The sequence below is a fragment of the Hemibagrus wyckioides genome, linkage group LG06 (genome assembly GCF_019097595.1).
Source record: "Hemibagrus wyckioides isolate EC202008001 linkage group LG06, SWU_Hwy_1.0, whole genome shotgun sequence".
NCBI lineage: Eukaryota > Metazoa > Chordata > Actinopteri > Siluriformes > Bagridae > Hemibagrus > Hemibagrus wyckioides.
In genome coordinates, this window is record NC_080715.1 from 42576653 (window position 1) to 42596559 (window position 19907).

The following is a 19907-nucleotide window of genomic DNA, read 5'->3' on the forward strand; positions in this document are numbered from 1 at the left end:
TCTAAACCTGGAAAGGAATTCTAGAGGTCCTTTAGAAGTGCCAGGTTGAGAACTGGGCTTCAGAGGGAATTTAGGACACGTAATTCTAGAGCCTGTTTAGACCCTGGGTGAGAACTGAACCTCTGGTTGCTGCGCTCGTGGCTCAGAAAGAAGACCGACGTTTTATTTCTTTGTGTTTATTTATTTATTTATTTTTTTGAATCCAGTCATCACAGCCTTCTAACACATCCGTATGCTGTACATTAGTCACCTCAGAACATTAAAGAACCTGCTTCGCTCTCGTTGTTTTTGTTGTTCTTCGGTATCAGTCCATCTGTTTTGCGTGTCAGACAAAGCAGCTCTCTGTGGGGAGACATGACACTTTCCCTCTCTCCTCAGGATTAAAGCCACGTGCTAATGGAAGCGAAGGGTTTTTGTGAACAAAACATAATGACTTCCTACCATTTTACCACAAACGTGATGAAAAGATGTGTCTCAACGGCGCAACTGATTTTCGTCCATCTCGAAGTGCTCCTTCGAGGAAACCTCGACAAGGAAATGCGTGACCTTTTTTTTATTTTGGCTTCCTCACATTCCCGACGCGGGAGATAATGCAAGAGGATTACTCAGAATTACAGAAACGATCTCTGATCTCTGTCTCTTCTCCTTCGTTCTCTCTTCTGTCCTCTGCACAGGCGTTCTTCAAGCAGAACAACGTTCCTCAGGAGAGCCGCTTCAACCTGAAGAAGAACGTAGAGGAGGAGTACCGCAAGTGGAAGTCCATGACCAACGAGAACGACATCATCACTCACTTCTCCATGCAGGGTTCTCCGCCACTCTTCCTCTGCCTGCTCTGGAAGATGCTTCTAGAAACCGACCACATCAACCAGATCGGCTTCAGGTGAGCCAACGTCGTCCTGTGATCATGATGAAGAGTCGATAAACAAGAATCAAAACTGTTACCTGTAGATGTGTGCTACCTTCCTGCGAGTATAATAGAATGCTATTGTTTCTATAGTAACGGCTCATTTACAGAATAAACGAGTGCAGTTATGTTAAGGAGTCTCCAGAGTCAGAGGTGAAGCTGTACCAGAAGAGCAAGAATAAATATAAAGAAAAAGAAAAATGAGAGTCTGATGAAGGAGCGCCTCTAGATAGCTGCTATAACGTAAGTGACAACAGGAACTAGTGTCACAGATAATGTCTTAATATTTAAACGAAAAACACATGAGGAACGAAACACTTCAAGACGTGATTTAATTCAACTTCACAGCGATAACAGTAGCTTAGCTTCAACACACAGATAATAGCCCTGCCGGCGGCATGTCTTTGCGCCGCCGTTATTTATCAAGGACGTTTACACCGACACTCGCAGGATCTTGAAACGCTCTCTTGTACGTGCTGCAGCTGCAGATCATTTCACAAAGTGGTGTTGTGTTGGACCGAGCGCGTCCTGCTCGCGTCCTGCTTGTGACTCAGATCACGATGTCTCAATGACAACACAGCTAGTGTTGAGAGCACACCGCCTGACTGATCACGCATGATAAAGGTGGTTAAGAGAATGGAAATGTCTTGAGATGCCCCAGAGAGAGAGGGCAATCGAGATAAATGAGGTCCGATTTAAGTAAAACAAAAAAATTCCCACTTTGCCCTTGGGGTTTTTTTTTTTTTTTTTTTTTTTACTGGAGCAATGTATGGAAGCTTAAAGCTACCAGTTTAGCTTAGTGTTCATTTCACTTCCATTCATTAAACTGATTCTTCATTCATTTCTGGTTTTATTCAAGCATTTTCATACTTTACATCCAACGCCAATTCTGGGCCTGTTTGTAGACGAGGCTCGAGTTTGCTTTCACATTGAAGAAGTTCTTGAATCGAATTGCACAGTCCCATACTGCGCACAGGTCTGTAGATTTGATCGTTTGCTTTATTTTACGAGACACAGGACATCCCCAATGCTAGCACTCGCACCATACATGTGAGCGCTCCAGTTTTATAGATCACGTTAGGCCGATCCGTCACAAAACATAAAGTAATGTGACAAGGTGAAGGCAAATCAAATTAAACACCGTGCAGAACTGAGACTTTGCAGATTTTCAGCTCTGAACTAAAGAGCTCTGGCACATCACCAAATGTGCCCTGATCATGGAGCCAGAGGTCTTACACGTCTCTGTTTAAACACAGGCGTCATAAACGATCTTGGTTACCATACTGATCTATCTAATAAATCATTATAAAACTCTCCTCGCTCTGAACTCTCTGACTCTTGAACTCTCTGCTGCCGTGGGGCTTCAGCGAAGCAGCAGGGCTAAATGAGATGTGTATAATTATTTATTATTCATGACTGAAGCTTGTTGGGAAGCGCACCTCTGACTGCCTTATTTCACGCATGACTGACTAAACCTCCTCTTCGCTGTTATATTTACTTGCGAACGCTATTTTCTGTCCTCTTTTTGTATACATCTTTTGCTCACTTAAAAGTCACCCAGATCCTGTTTACATACACGTCCGTTTGCATACTGAAACCTGATAGGCTGGTGTGTTTTATGATGTAATAACACTTTCCTGTGCAATAAAAACACGGTTAAATAGTACTTCACAATTTTTTTAATAATTATAAAGCTACATGATGGTGTATTTAAAGATCTGTTCTTTCTTATGGAGATATTTATGTTTATGGTTTATTTTCCTTCTGCCCATGAAGTTTATCTCATTCCCTTTCACAACATGCTTACACCCAGCCTACTTTTATGGGGGTTTTTTTCCACTCTTTGGCGTCCTGATGAAAATTCCACCATCCAGAAGAAGCTTGTAGAAACTTTTCCGAATGATTGAGAGTTTTTAGAGTATCATTATTCGGTCGTCTTTGTTTCTTGCAGGGTTCTGGAGAGAATCGGCGCTCGCGCTCTCGTCGCACACGTCCGGACGTTCGCTGATTTCCTGGTGTACGAGTTTTCCACGTCTGCAGGTGGTCAGCAGCTGAACAAGTGCATTGAGATCCTGAACGACATGGTGTGGAAGTACAACATCGTCACTTTGGACCGTCTCATCCTCTGCCTGGTAAGTCATTTTTCTATTGAATTTTGGGGAAAATGTTTTCAGTCAAAGTGCATTGAAATGTTGTGTCTTAGTTTGGTGAATATCTTTATCTGGCATATTTTTTAAAATTGTGTGGACAACTGACAAAGCCATTGATTTAAAATCTAGGCTGTAAGCTCATCCTTTAAATATGAATACCCCTACTGTCCTCTGGTGGTCCAGCAGCGGGATCCTGCCACAGCTCGGGTTTGTTCCCTGCTTGGAAACCACCCCAGCCACTGAGGGGTTAACTCTCTGGTCCCAAGCCTGGATAAAATGTGAGGGTTGCGACAGGAAGAGCATTCAGTGTAAAACCTGTGCCAAATCAAATATGCATACCAGATTATCCGATGTGGCGACCCTGAAGAGAGAGCAGCCGAAAGAACAACACCGAACAGCCCTGCTCTAATCTGTTCCCCTGTGAATCATCTGTATGGCTAGAGTTTTTGTCTGCTAATCGATACTTCTTCCACAATTCTAATAACATGCTATTTATTAGCTGTTAGCTGATCAATAAGGTCAGCAATTACCTGCAAGTCCTCGTCTGCACTCCGCTTGAGGCTCAACAGTGTAGAGGTTTTATTGATGAAGGTGGAATTTATTGTATTTTCTATTTTTACCTTGAATTTTTTTAGGACTGCAATGAAATAGACTTGTTCTTAAGTGATGTTGAAACACAGGATGTTGATTGATAACAAAATATCAGCATTACTGAATATCTCCACTGCTAAAGGGATGTAAACTGGTAAATTCCTTAAATGGGAGATGATTGTGTAATTTAGTATTTTGCCATGCTCTGATACCTAATATTGTGCTACTTAAGCTTGAGATGTTTCAGTATTTTTTTTTTTTTTTTTCAATTCACCTCCACTGATTGCTGTTGCTTAGGCGATGAGAAGTCATGAAGGCAACGAGGCTCAAGTGTGCTACTTCATCATCCAGCTCCTCCTCCTTAAACCCAATGACTTCCGCAACCGTGTCAGTGACTTTGTCAAGGAGAACGCTCCGGAACACTGGCTACAGAGCGACTGGCACACCAAACACATGTCCTACCACAAGGTAACCTTACCAAACTCTTACCATAACATGTTTCTTCACAGGGTAACCTTGTCAACAGGTGCAATACGACGAGGTGTTTTTAACCTGAACAGGAAACATGTTGCTGGTTACAAGAATATCTTACCTTCTGTTCAAAACACATCACACCACAAAGTGATCATACACCACACACCATATACAAGTCCTTCCACAAGGTGTCCTTACCCAACACACTAAGTACGAATACCACCACAAGGTGACCTTACCCAACACACCAAGTACAAATACCACCACAAGTTGACCTTACCCAACACGCCAAATACGAGATCTACCACAAGGTGACCTTAACTAACACACCCCATATGAGATCTACCATAAGGTGACCTTACCCAACACACCAAATATGAGATCTACCACAAGGTGACCTTAACTAACACACCAAATATGAGATCTACCATAAGGTGACCTTACCCAACACACCAAATATGAGATCTACCATAAGGTGACCTTACCCAACATACCAAATACAAGATCTACCACAAGGTGACCTTACCCAACACACCAAATATGAGATCTACCACAAGGTGACCTTAACTAACAAGCCGACTATGAGATCTACCACAATGTGACCTTAACTAACAAGCCGACTATGAGATCTACCACAATGTGACCTTAACCAACACACCAAACACCAATGCTACAACAAGGTGACCTTACCCAACACACCAAATATGAGATCTACTACAAGGTGACCTTAACTAACATACCAAATACAAGATCTACCACAAGGTGACCTTAACTAACACACCAAATATGAGATCTACCACAAGGTGACCTTAACTAACACACCAAATATGAGATCTACCATAACGTGACCTTACCCAACACACCAAATATGAGATCTACCACAAGGTGACCTTAACCAACACATCAAACACCAATGCCACCACAAGGTGACCTTACCCAACACACCAAATACGAGATCTTCCACATGGTGACCATAACCAACACACCAAATACGAGATCTTCCACATGGTGACCTTACCCAACACACCAAATATGAGATCTACCTCAAGGTGACTTCACCTAACACACCCAATACGAGAATAACTACAGAGTGACCTTACCCAACACACCCAGTACAAGAGCTACCACAAGGGGACCTTGCCCAATACCCCGAATACGAGATCTACCACAAGGTGACCTTAGTCAACCACTCGCTGTCTGAACATAAGGTGGCCTACCCCAACACACCAAATAGGAATATTACCAGAGTATGACCTTATATACACAATATACCAAAAACCTCTCCTTCTAACAGGCAACCTTATGGTATTGTACTATAAAGTGACTTAGCATCTAAAAAAATATAGCCTACGACAAGACAAGCTAACTTTGCCATTTTGGTACAGTACTTTTTTGATGTGTTGAGTAAAGTTGTCTACCAAAGTATCACTTTTCTTACCCAGTAATCATATAGGTTTTCAGTATAGTTAGCATTATCCGTTTTACCTGATGGCAGCACAGCTGCACAAGCCTGCAGTCATTACCAGCCATATCAGCATTTTTTTAGGCCTTTTAACAGCTCAAGTGTCCGTCACTGCAGAAACGTGCTAGAGGATGTTTGCGGTTGATGAATGTATTAATAATTCACTTAGACCCGCTGCATTCATCTTCTCAATTGAATGAATGATATTTCGGAACAAAAAGCTGTTCAGCCATATTATTATTCAGATTGCATCCAGCATAGAGACTAGGGAATGATTTCCTCCTCCTCCCTCTCTCTCTCTCTCTCTCTCTCTCTCTGTCTCTCTCTATTTCCGTAATGGGATTTTACAGGCTGCACTTTCCGCCCTGCCTTTTACACTGACTTTTAAAACTTGCAGTGTTTGCCCTCTCTTGCATTCTTGTGTAACTGTGGTAAATGTTAAAAAGAGAGAAAGTTCAATCACAATACCACCCAATCACCCCTTACCCTGTGCCCTATGGCAGTGCTGGATCTGTCTATTTCTTCTGAAACACGTAGCTTCACCTTTTGAGATGAGACAAAAGATAATAAAAAAAGAGTGCAGTGTTAACATTTTGGAGTTTTAAAAGAAATTGTTTGCAGAAATGCAGGGTTAGCTTTTGAGAGGATCTTGGTATCTTTTCATTTCCATTTTTTCAATGCTGGAATCCGTACTAGGCTCTAATTGAAGGTTATCTCTTTTCCCCCACATGCAGAAATACCCAGAGAAACTGTACTTTGAAGGTCTGGCAGAGCAGGTGAACCCACCCATGCAGCTACAGCCACAGTACCTGCCTATCTACTTTGGCAACGTGTGTTTACGTTTCCTGCCCGTCTTTGACATCGTCATCCATCGCTTCCTGGAACTGCTGCCTGTCTCCAAGTCCTTGGAAACCCTTTTGGACCACTTAGGGGGATTGTACAAGTTTCATGGTGAGAGGGAGTGAAAGGGGGGGGGACTGTCCATGATAAAGATCTGCTGATGATTGTTTTAAGGGGGATGCTTTATATAGTGGTGTAAGTGCAAGACAAAATGAAGTACCACTGTGGTAATGAGGAGCAGCTCAAGTCAAGGCAATTTTGCTTTCTGAACTCATCCTATATTATCTCATTTTTATTTTTATTTCTCTGTTCTTCAAACTTCCTGCTTTAAGCCAGTTATTCGTTAACTAATAGCTGTTTGACCTCTCTCAGATCGGCCAGTGACGTACCTCTACAACACCTTACACTACTATGAAAGACATCTCCGTGACCGCACCAATCTTAAACGCAAGCTTGTCCACGCCATCATGAGCTCTCTGAAGGATAACCGCACACCCGGGTGGTGCCTCAGTGAGACCTACCTTAAGTTTGGCATGAATCCTCGCGAGGACAACGTCTGGGTTCCTGACGACACCTACTACTGCAAACTCATTGGGCGTCTTGTAGACAATATCCTTTCTTCCGTTTTGCAACATTTCCAGTGAATATATATTGTGTATATATATATGTGTATATATATATATATATATATATATATATATATATATATGTATATATATATATATATATATAATATATATATAATATATTAGCTGTACTGTTTCATTTAGTATTTATTTTCTAATCTCAGCTTTGTTTTTTGTTTTTTTTTTTGACACAGGTCCCATCCAGTTAAAAGCTGTTTTAGACAGACCAAGGATAGACCGAGAGTTGGATTGATGGAACAGTCAAAAACAGACAGACATGGACACCAAGAAGCAAGGCTAGACAGAGTGTTGGATAAACACACAGACCTGTTTGTATGAAAAGACAGATAAGGTGAGACAGCTAGACAGAGAGAACAAACAGACAGAAAGACAGGTAGACCAACAAGCAAGGCTAGAAAGCCAGCCAGTCAAATAGCCAGACCTGTAAACAACAGCCAGATGATCAAACATGGAGAAACTGATTTTAAGAAAAATGAGTCCTAATGTTTAGCAAGGTTGTACACTGTGTCTGTTTGTCCTTAATACACATCACCGATGGCAGGAAAATCTCCAGGCCCTTTCCCAAACTGCGACTGGCGGTTTAACGAATTCCCAAACCCAGCAGCACATGCGCTTCACGTCACCTGTGTGGAGCTGATGGCCCTCGCCGTGCCGGGGAAGGACGTAGGAAACGCACTGTTAAATGTAGTGCTCAAGAGGTCAGAGGTCATCACGTGTATATACATATATACACAAGTTTACAAATATCTTTTACTAAGAGACAGAAGTATCTGTCTGGCAGTGTGTATACCTGCTGTGTCTTTTAGATGGTGTGTGTGAAGGTCTGTGTATAGTTCAATCGCATGTTTGTTCTATCTCCTGCAGTCAGCCACTTGTACCTCGGGAGAACGTGACCGCTTGGATGAACGCGATCGGCCTGATCATCACCGCTCTACCTGTACGTACAGCTCCCTGCCTCACACACACTTTATCTCTAACTCAGGGTTCACTCTTTCTGACTTGCTTGTCCTCCTCCTGTCCTTGATTCTTGCTCTGTTGTTCTTTCTCTCTCACCCACACTGTCAAGAACCATTACACAAAATGTTATCAGAATGTTTAGCAATGTTTTTCTGGTAAGTATTGAGAAGTTTAGTCTGTGATGTGATGTTATGTCAGAGTGCTCCCAGATAAAAACTGAGATCGTATTTAAACCAGCTCTGTTTTGGTCATGTTTATATCCAGATTCAGCCAAGACACATTTAACACAGATCCAGTTATTCTTTAGGAGATTCACCATTCTATACGTCATAACAAAAACCCCATAATATGTTATATCATAACTGATCCCTCCCTCATATATTACATACATATGACCCATCACAGTGGCTAACTGTAAAGCATGTAAATGAATGAAGAATGCTCCAGTCTGATTAGGATCTAGTCACATAAACAATCTAGTCTAGTCTAGTCAAGTGTGGCAGAAAATCTTTAACACATAAACATTCTCGGTAAGCCTGGTCGAGTTTATAAAAACCTTTCTGGAAAATTTATCATGTTTCACAGGAATATTAATCATGTCATGTGCTCTTGATTTTGCTTGTGCCTCTGGCAGCTGTGCTTGGAAAGTTGGGGAAAATAACAGCCAACTCAACTTCTTTCCTGACCTGTAAGAGTGATCGTTCAGTCTCGGCCATATCGTTGCTGCCAGAGAAAGAATGCACAAACAGACGGTCTCTCTCAGTCCATTAGTCAGCATGCTTCATTTCTTCACTGCGTTTACAGAAAGGCACTGTGTTAAAGTATAGCTGGAGTTCAAGTATTTTCAATACTGAGGTAAAAGTATAGCTGCAGTTGAACTATACTTAACTCTGAGGTAAAAGTATAGCTCAAGTTAAAGTATACTCAATTCCAAGGCAAAAATATAGCTCAAGTTAAAGTATACTCAACTCTGAGGGAAAAGTATAGCTGAAATTGAATTATAATTATCTCTGAGGTAAAAGTATAGCTGGAGTTAAAGTATACTCGACTCTGTGATAAAAGTATACCTGAAATTTAATTCTCTTCTGAGGTAAAAGTAAAGCTGAAATTGAATTATACTTAACTCTGTGGTAAAAGTATAGCTGAAATTTAATTATGCTAAACTCTGAGGTAAAATTCTAACTGAAGTTAAAGTATACTCAATTCTGAGGTAAACATATAACTGAAATTGAATTATGCTAAACTCTGAGGTAAAGTCTAGCTGAAATTTAATTGTACTCAACACTGAGGTAAAAGAAAATCTGGAGTTGAAGTATACTCAACTCTGAGATAAAAGTATAGATGAAATTGAATTGTACTTAAAACTGAGGTAAAGGTGTATCTGAAATTGAGATATACTTAACTCTGAGGTAAAAGTATAGCTGAAATTGAATTATACTTAACTCTGAGGTAAAGGTGTGGCTGAAATTGAAATATTCTTAACACTGAGGTAGAAGTATAGCTGAAATTGAGATATACTTAACTCTGAGGTAGAAGTACAGCTGAAATTGAATTATACTCAACAATGAGGTAGAAGTACAGCTGAAATTGAATTATACTCAACAATGAGGTAAAAGTATAGCTGAAATTGATTTATTTTCAACTCTGAGGTAAAAGTATAGCTGAAATTGAATTATTCTTAACACTGAGGTAAAAGTGTAGCTGAAATTGAATGCACTTAACTCTGCAGCAAAAGTATAGCTGAAATCGATTTATTCTCAACACTGAGGTAAAAGAATAGCTGGAGTTAAAGTATACTCAACTCTGAGGTAAAAGTATAGCTGAAATTTAATTATACTGAACACTGAGGTAAAAGTATAGCTGGAGTTAAAGTATACTGAACACTGAGGTAAAAGTATAGCTGGAGTTAAAGTATACTCAACTCTGAGGTAAAAGTATCGCTGAAATTTAATTATACTCAACACGGAGGTAAAAGAAAATCTGGAGTTGAAGTATACTTAACTCAGATAAAAGTATAGATGAAATTGAATTATACTTAACTCTGAGGTAAAGGTGTGGCTGAAATTGAAATATTCTTAACACTGAGGTAGAAGGATAGCTGAAATTGAGATATACTTAACTCTGAGGTAGAAGTACAGCTGAAATTGAATTATTCTTAACACTGAGGTAAAAGTGTAGCTGAAATTGAATTATTCTTAACACTGAGGTAAAAGTGTAGCTGAAATTGAATGCACTTAACTCTGCAGCAAAAGTATAGCTGAAATCGATTTATTCTCAACACTGAGGTAAAAGAATAGCTGGAGTTGAAGTATATTTAACTGAGATAAAAATATAGCTGAAATTTAATTATATTCTGAGATAATAGTATAGCTGAAATTGAATTATACTCTGAGATAATATTATAGCTGAGATTGAATTACACTTAACTCTGAGGTAAAGTTGTAGCTGAAATTGAAATATACTCAACGCTGTTTAAATATTTAAATATACTTAACTCTGAGTTAAAAGTATAGCTGGAGTTAAAGTATACTCAACTCTAAGGTAAAAGTCTAGCTGAAATTGAATTATTCTCAACTCTGAGCTTAAAGTATAGCTGAAATGTAAAGGTATAGCTGAAATTGAATGTACTTAACTCTGCAGCAAAAGTATAGCTGAAATCGAATTATTCTCAACACTGAGGTAAAAGAATAGCTGGAGTTGAAGTATATTTATCTCTGATATAAAAGTATAGCTGAAATTGAATTATACTCAAATAATAGTAAAGCTGAAATTGAATTAAACTTAACTCTGAGGTAAAGGTGTAGCTGAAAATGAAATATACTCAACTCTGAGTTAAAAGTATAGCTGGAGTTAAAGTATACTCAACGCTGAGGTAAAAGTAAAACTGAAATTGAATTATACTGAACACTGAGGTGAGTATAGCTGGAGTTAAAGTATACTCAACTCTGAGGTAAAAGTATCATTGAAATTGAATTATAGTTAACTCAGAGTTGAATTATTCTCAACTCTGAGGTAAAAGCATAGCTAGAGTTCACCTCTGATGTTAATTTCATGGTTTTTAGCTGATTTCTTGACTCTCTCTGCCTTAGGAGCCTTATTGGATCGTTCTACATGACCGCATCGTTAGTGTGATCAGCAACCCTGTGCTAACATCGGAGGCAGAGTGGGTCGGTTATCCCTTCCAGCTGCTGGACTTCACGGCCTGCCACCAGTCGTACTCGGAGATGTACTGCAGCTACGTGCTAGCGTTAGCACACGCTGTGTGGCACCACTCCAGCATCGGACAACTTTCTCTCATTCCCAAGTAGGTTCCAAAAGAACTCTCTGGAAAAGGGATAAGAAATGATAGCAAGCAGTAAACCGATCTCTAAAATTTACATTGCGTTAATGTATTTATGCATCGTATAAGCTACACGGTTCTTCTTAAACAAGGCACTGCTGGATCTTCGTTATAATTCAGTGTCTGTATTTTAAATGCAGTGACATTAAAGCAGGTAATAACTGTAGTAATAAATTAGCAGTAACTGCTAACAGTCAGTGTTGGCGTATGTGAGCTATTCAGTGTTATTTCCTCTGACCTTTCTACTGACTTGTGCTTTGCTTTGTTTAGACTGTGTGTGTGTATCTGGGGTACTTTATATCTCACTCTTTGCTCTCTGAGGGGAAAAGCTGCTGCTCTTATAGGAGTGTTTTATGATTCGTCTCCCAGATCTGTCCAAATATGACTCTAATATCCAAACTGCTGACCTCCACTGTCATCACTGGTGTGTGTGTGTGTGTGTGTGTGAGAAAGAGAGAGAGACAGAGAAACAAAGGTCATCAGGCATAACAGACACACTCCAATGCCTTTGTTAAGGCAAATATCCCAAGGTTTACAGACACGCACACACACACACAAACATGGCGTCCTTGAAGAGTTTACAAAGTTTATAGCTTTTTGTTTAACCTTCAGCCGAAAGTTTTCTCGCTCGCTCGCTCTCCTTCTCACACACTGTCTCTTGCAATATATTAAGAAACCCTGGAACACCTGTGAGGTGCCCCGGCTTATTATGGGAAGGTGGGATATAAGTGAATAATGAAAAGAAATGCGAAAGTGCACATTTGCATATCCTAGCCTCATTTGCATATCGCATGATATCAGCATTGCAAAGGTCAGTTTTGCAATAAGGATTAACGATGTATTGTGCAGCTGTCCTGTGGTTCTGCCATTTCTGCTGCATTAGCTGGCTCAGATGTAAGAGCTGTATCGGGAAAAAATATATTCCTGGCAAAAAAAAAAACAGATATAATAGTTTTGCAAAATCCTTGGCTTCAGACACTGAATGATTTCGTGCTTTATGTAACACTTGTATTTTGTATTATATTGGTTGTGATGGAGGAGGGGGGAGATGTGCAGGGTTGGACTGTATGATGGTGACCTCTGTGCTTGTGCGGTTGCAGGTTTCTGTCTGAGGTCCTCAAGCCACTAGTGAAAACAGAATTTCAGCTGCTCTATATCTATCACCTGGTTGGGCCTTTCCTACAGCGCTTCCAGCAGGAGAGGACACGCTGCATGCTCGAGGTTCGCATGCCTTCACTCTGTAAACCTGTTCCACTTACACGCTTTCCTGGTTTTCCGGTTAACTTTGATTGAGCTCATGTCTGTAGCTCATTTCTGTTATGGCATAGCCAGAATTCAGACCACATCTTTAGCTTGAACTCACCAGCCTGTATATATGAGCTGTATTTTTTCTACACAAACATCTTTCAGGTTTCTTACTTCTTATTCAGCGTCTATCATTAATATTAAACAGAAATTTGTTTTCCCAATGATAACCTTCACATATTTTCCCCCATTGCATTCACACATGCATTTAAATGTTTTGGCATTTTTCCTCAAGACCATCTTGAGCACACAATTCTATTTATATACACAGCTTCCGCTCCAGTTCCCCAGACATCTGACTTCAGCTGTAACGCATTACTATGCATACACACCTGCTCCAGCTACACACTCAAGCTCATGCACGTACACTCATATCAGTGCCTCTTATATAACCTCATGCATGTCTTTGTTCATCCTTAGATCGGAGTAGCGTTCTATGAGATGCTGCAGGCTGTGGATCACCACAGCAAGCACCTGGCATACATGGACCCCATCTGTGACTTCCTGTACCACATCAAGTACATGTTCACAGGAGACAGTGTCAAAGACCAGGTATACACACAGATATCCACTGTCAGTACCATTCGTACTGTTCCCCAGTAATCTTCAACTATCCCTCTATCTGTTCCCAGTGACCTTCAACCATCCCTCTGTCTGTTCCCCAGTGAACTTCAACCATCCTTCTATCAGTTCCCCAAAGACCTTCAACCATTCCACTCTCTGTTCCCAAAAGACCATCAAACATCCCACTATCAGTTCCCCACTTACCTCTTACCATCCCTCTATCAGTTCCCCAGTGACCTCTTACCATCCCTCTATCAGTTCCCCAGTGACCTCTTACCATCCCTCTATCTGTTCCCCAGTTACCTCTTACCATCCCTCTATCTGTTCCCCAGTTACCTCTTACCATCCCTCTATCTGTTCCCCAGTTACCTCTTACCATCCCTTTATCTGTTCCCCAGTTACCTCTTACCAGTCCTCTATTTGTTCCCCTGTGAACTCTTACCATCCCTTTATTAGTTCCCCAGTGACCTTCAACCATCCTTCTATCAGTTCCACAAAGACCTTCAACCATTCCACTCTCTGTTCCCAAAAGACCATCAAACATCCCACTATCAGTTCCCCACTTACCTCTTACCATCCCTCTATCAGTTCCCCAGTGACCTCTTACCATCCCTCTATCAGTTCCCCAGTGACCTCTTACCATCCCTCTATCTGTTCCCCAGTTACCTCTTACCATCCCTCTATCTGTTCCCCAGTTACCTCTTACCATCCCTTTATCTGTTCCCCAGTTACCTCTTACCAGTCCTCTATTTGTTCCCCTGTGAACTCTTACCATCCCTTTATTAGTTCCCCAGTGACCTTCAACCATCCTTCTATCAGTTCCACAAAGACCTTCAACCATTCCACTATCTGTTCCCAAAAGACCATCAAACATCCCACTATCAGTTCCCCACTTACCTCTTACCATCCCTCTATCAGTTCCCCAGTGACCTCTTACCATCCCTCTATCTGTTCCCCACTTACCTCTTACCAGCCCTCTATTTGTTCCCCTGTGAACTCTTACCATCCCTCTGCTAGTTCCCCACTTACCTCTTACCATTCCTCTATCAGTTCTCCACTGATCTCTTACAATCCCTCTATCAGTTCCCCAGTGACCTTCAACCATCCTTCCATCTGTTCCCCAGTGACCTTCAACCATCCCTCTATTTGTTCCCCAGTGATCTTCATCCATCCCTCTTTCAGTTCCCCAGTGACCTCTTACCAACCCTCTATCAGTTCCCCAGTGACCTCTTACCAGCCCTCTATCTGTTCCCCTGTGAACTCTTACCATCCCTCTGCTAGTTCTCCACTGACCTTTTACCATCCCTCTCAGTTCCCCAGTGACCTTCAACCATCCTTCTATCTGTTCCCCAGTGACCTTCAACCATCCATTTGTACCATTTTTCCTCTCATTTCCCCAAAGGACCACCTCCCATTCCATTTTTGCCCACATTTCTGTTCTCCCTGTACTGCAACACATCCCCAGTGATCCCATTATCTATCAATCTGTCAGTTTTGACCATTGCTTCAAACAACATCCGATTTACTTGCCACAGTCAAATAAACCCTACAAATCTCTATATTTTTCTTAAACCCTTCTTGTCAGACTTCATATATCTAAAATCATATTTTTCAAATTTTTACCCTTTTCTCAGGTGGAGAAGATCATCTGCACATTGAGGCCAGCCATGAAGCTCCGGCTCCGTTTCATCACACACATCAGCAAGATGGAGCCTGCCGCGGCCGTCGTCACGGCAACATCTGCCTCCCAGCCCGCCACGGTATCTTCTCCTGCCCCTCAAACTGGAACCGGACCTTCTAGTATTCCTCTTTCAGTTCCTCAGTGATCCTCTTTGCTGTAATGTTCTCCTGAAACCTTCTATCATCCATTTAATATGGTTCCCATCTCTGTTCAGTTACCCCAACATTTCCACTGTCCACTCCCTGGTGACCCCTCAGATGCTCACCTGGCCCTGTCCTTTTCAGCAGTTAATCAATCAGTCAATCCAAGCAAGGACTCAACAAGTTCCAACACACTGTGAAAGTAGTTTTTGTAGATTTATAGATGTATGGAACGACTTGAAGGAAAGGAAAAACACTGTTGAAGCTGTTATCTGGCTGAAGAATTGGGACCAACTTCACAAGCATGTTTCACTGTATTTAAAAGCCAAGGGAGTGGAATTCATGCCACAAACGCCAGATTGACTCCAAGCTGCTGGCAGAATACGAGTTTTAACTTCTCATGCAAATTGAACCCTTTCTTCATCTAAAGTTTGGAAAGAAATCATGCAAGAAAGACTCTTGGAATCCTCGCCAGATTGTTTAGCGGGGTTTGATAATCTGTTAGCTCTCTAGTTCATTAAAACTGTACTTCCCCCAAAACGGTTGCTAATAACGATGAAGTCAGTCAGGGCACATCATTTAGCAGAATGCTGACACGTGCTTATGTCTGGACATGCTATTCATCTTTAAGTAAAAATATAACAGGATGTAAACTTGTGCATGGACTAAAACCTAAATAATGTGGTGTTAGCCATACATGGACTTTTCTACTGATAATGCTAATATTTTTTTTGGTGTATGTGTTTTGGTCTTTTAAAAAAAAAAAAAAAAAAAAAAACATAAAGCATTTTTGAAATTTCTCAGCAGACCCATCTGCAGTCTCTTCTTTAATCTAAAAATATGTGTTTTCTAGGAATAATTGAGTGCTGTAGAGTAAGCTGGTTCCACTTTCAGCTAATGGATGGAAACGCTGGACGTACATTGAGTCACATATTGAATCACACCTCAATGATTCAGTGAAAGGGTGTTCTTTCTTTTATAAACACAGCTGCAGGTTCAGTCGTATGATTTTGTACGTGTATGCCATGTGACGTTCTGTCCACATACACTAGGTATCCTTTACATTCCCATTCATACGTTTCCTATTTTCCACCTTGGTGAGGAAGTGAAAGGGTTTGTTTGTTCAGTTGTGTGCATGGGGGTGGGGATATTGGCTTCAGCTGACAGATCAATGCTGGTTTTGAATCTGACCTGTTTTCCAGTTCGATCCACATGACCGATTTTATTCCAATGTGACCGAGGATATGAGGCACGGTGCCACCATGCTGCGGTGCCTGCGATGAAATTGCTTGCATTACATAAATTCTTCATTTTCAGTTCTATTATTGGGGCGTCTAAGAATCTAGCTCCCTCCAGTATGATCCAAAGAGACTCTCCCAACCCTCCTGGTACCCCTACCCCAGATTGAACCATCCTCATGGAATTTGTTGGCATTTTAAGCAAAGCACAGTTCCTGAGCATCAAATCTGCCACAACCTGCCTGTTTACAGGAGAGGAACCTCAGTAGGAACCGTATCTGTGCTACTTCAGCGGTTTGTAAATGTGTCCTCTCGGTTTCTGATGGTCTCTGCTTTTACGCCTTTTACACATAAATCCTTCTTCAAAAGAACCCTGTAGAGGACTGCAGAGTGTTTAAAAGATCTCAGGTTGGTTCTCCGATAATGAAAGAAAAGCAATCTATGACTCCGTTAACGAGATTCAGTAATCAGTCCTTACATTAAAACCCTCGTCTCTGATATCAGCTCTTTATATTGTCCATGTCATTTAAGCGCACCAAAGGCAAAATTCTTGAGCGCTTGAAGGTGTGCTGAGAAATTCACTCAGTCTGGAGGTGACCACTGTGAGAGCACAGCAGGCTGCGAATCCTCTGATGGCCTGCACTTGTACTGTGTAATGCTCACCATCAATAAAAGCCAAGCTGACATTTCTCTCTGACCTGAGAGCCCGATCGAGGGATGATTAACTCCCAGCCTCGTCGTCTCGCCGGCCTGACTCTGTTCGTGAGGAAACTCGAGTACGACGTGCAGTCTGACAGGTTAGTCTCGAGGAACATGCCGATAACGGCAGGAGCGTGCTACTGAGTCATCGTAAGTCATTCCTGGCTTCTTTTCTCTTCTAGACAGCTGCTCTAAAAAAAGGAACTTGTATCCACTGAGTTTTTTCTTCCCTGAATGAGAAAGACAAGATCGTTTCTTTACAGCTTGATCCTTGAAAAAAATAAATAGAAATAGCCTTTATTTGTCATATACATTACTGCACAGTAAAAATCTTTCTTCATATATCCCATCCTTGGAGGTTGAGGTCAGAGTGCAGGGTCAGCCATGATACAGCGCCCCTGGAGCAGAGAGGGTTAAGGGCCTTGCTCAAGGGCCCAGCAGTAGCAACTTGATGGTGCTGGGGCTTGAATCTTCCAGGTCTTTCCCGGGAAACGACCCAGAGCCTTAAGCACTTGAGCCACCACAAGCATACAGCTTGTCCAGCTGATGATTAGTGAAAGGCTGAAATTTGATCCTCTTAATGAAGGAAACGATGAGATATTCGGGATGAAGCCATCATGTGTTTTAAAATGATATCATCACAGATACGTTTACATCATCCATTCCTTCGTCCTCAGTAGCTGCCTGCTCAGAGTCCGGTCATGTTTAATTAGATCAGGTTTAATGATCTGACCACTTGGATCAGGAATCAGTTATTATCCAAAAATAAGGACGAATTCATGTTTCAACTGGTGTGTAAATAAATGTAACAGACTAGCATCATCATCATTCACAGATTAACGATAGCCTAGTCCAGATCCTGAACAAATCAGCCACATAGTGATCAGAGCTAAATGAATCCGAATCACATAGAAGATTCAGACTTATCATTAAATACAGAGTCACTGACTCGAATCGTATCTTATCATGAAAAGGATTTAAGATTTGCACGGCAATAAAACACAAAACCAACCTAACTCACAGAAAATAATAACACATTATTATTCATATAGAAATAAAAAACACAGACCTGTGAACAACTTTTATCCAGTAGAAAGAAAGAAGGAAAGAAAGAAAAAATCTAAGGATTAATGAAAGAAAAAAAATGAAGAGGAAAGGAAGGATGGATACAAGGAAAACAGGCTGGTAAGAGAGAGTGACAGACAGACAGACAAACAAACAAACAGGGAAGAGACAGATAGACAGGGAAGAGAGAGAGCAAGAGAGACAGACAGGGAAGAGAGAGAGCAAGAGAGACAGACAGGGAAGAGAGAAAGCAAGAGAGACAGACAGACAGGGAAGAGAGAGCAAGAGAGACAGACAAACAGGGAAGAGAGAGAGCAAGAGAGACAGACAGACAGGGAAGAGAGAGAGCAAGAGAGACAGACAGGGAAGAGAGAGAGCAAGAGAGACAGACAGGGAAGAGAGAGAGCAAGACAGACAGACAGACAGGGAAGAGAGAGAGATCAAGACAGACAGGGAAGAGAGAAAGCAAGAGAGACAGACAGACAGGGAAGAGAGAAAGCAAGAGAGACAGACAGACAGGGAAGAGAGAGAGCAAGACAGACAGACAGACAGGGAAGAGAGAGAGATCAAGACAGACAGGGAAGAGAGAAAGCAAGAGAGACAGACAGACAGGGAAGAGAGAGAGCAAGAGAGACAGACAGACAGGAAAGAGAGAGAGCAAGACAGACAGACAGGGAAGAGAGAGAGCAAGAGAGACAGACAGACAGGGAAGAGAGAGAGCAAGACAGACAGACAGACAGTGAAGAGAGAGAGATCAAGACAGACAGACAGGGAAGAGAGAAAGCAAGAGAGACAGACAGACAGGGAAGAGAGAGAGCAAGAGAGACAGACAGACAGGAAAGAGAGAGAGCAAGACAGACAGACAGGGAAGAGAGAGAGCAAGAGAGACAGACAGACAGGAAAGAGAGAGAGCAAGACAGACAGACAGGGAAGAGAGAGAGCAAGAGAAACAGACAGACAGGGAAGAGAGAGAGCAAGACAGACAGACAGACAGTGAAGAGAGAGAGATCAAGACAGACAGACAGGGAAGAGAGAAAGCAAGAGAGACAGACAGACAGGGAAGAGAGAAAGCAAGAGAGACAGACAGACAGGGAAGAGAGAGAGCAAGAGAGACAGACAGACAGGAAAGAGAGAGAGCAAGACAGACAGACAGGGAAGAGAGAGAGCAAGAGAGACAGACAGACAAGGAAGAGAGAAAGCAAGAGAAACAGACAGACAGGGAAGAGAGAAAGCAAGAGAAACAGACAGACAGGGAAGAGAGAGAGCAAGAGAGACAGACAGACAGTGAAGAGAGAGAGCAAGAGAGACAGACAGACAGTGAAGAGAGAGAGCAAGAGAGACAGACAGGGAAGAGAGAGAGCAAGAGAGACAGACAGACAGTCAGGGGAGAGAGAGAGAGACACACAGATGGACAGACAGGGAAGAGACAGACTGACAGGGAAGAGTGAAAGAGAGAGAAATACAGACAGGGAAGAGAGAGTGAGACAGACAGATAGCGATAGAGACGTTGTGTTAACAGACACGCTTCACATCAACACCCTGACGCTGGACGGTTCATTTCCACGGCCTGTCTGCTGATTAGAGGTCACTCGCTCTGAACACGTGTACTGAGTGAACTGTCAATCAATCATCTCTCTCTCTCTCTCTCTCTCTCTCTCTCTCTCTCTCTCTCTCTCTCTCTCTCTCTCTCTCTCTCTCTCTCTCTCTCTCTCTCTCTCTCTCTGAAGACCGAGTGCATCTCTGATCGTGACTGAACTCCAGACACTCCATGCTCGTCTTCCATCTCTCACAGGGAAGCCGCTGAGGAAACTTCTGTGTGATGCTGCTGTGTTGTTCTGCTACTACAGCAC

The 19907-nt window shown here is 41.8% G+C and overlaps 1 protein-coding gene across 3 annotated transcripts in view; it reads left to right on the top strand.

The window, feature by feature from the left end:
• Window positions 1-15848, top strand: part of med23 (mediator complex subunit 23) — a 51375-nt gene extending 35527 nt beyond the window's left edge. Inside the window, exons 19-29 of one of the 3 annotated variants that reach the window (XM_058392188.1) lie at window positions 675-880; window positions 2856-3036; window positions 3943-4113; window positions 6316-6532; window positions 6794-7030; window positions 7601-7766; window positions 7933-8005; window positions 11115-11329; window positions 12466-12586; window positions 13091-13222; window positions 14869-15848. In XM_058392188.1, the coding sequence (XP_058248171.1) occupies window positions 675-880; window positions 2856-3036; window positions 3943-4113; window positions 6316-6532; window positions 6794-7030; window positions 7601-7766; window positions 7933-8005; window positions 11115-11329; window positions 12466-12586; window positions 13091-13222; window positions 14869-15060 (1911 nt within the window). In that variant the 3' untranslated portion in view covers window positions 15061-15848. The other 2 variants (XM_058392190.1, XM_058392189.1) reach the window with 2 other exon arrangements.
• Window positions 15849-19907: the final 4059 nt, after the last annotated feature.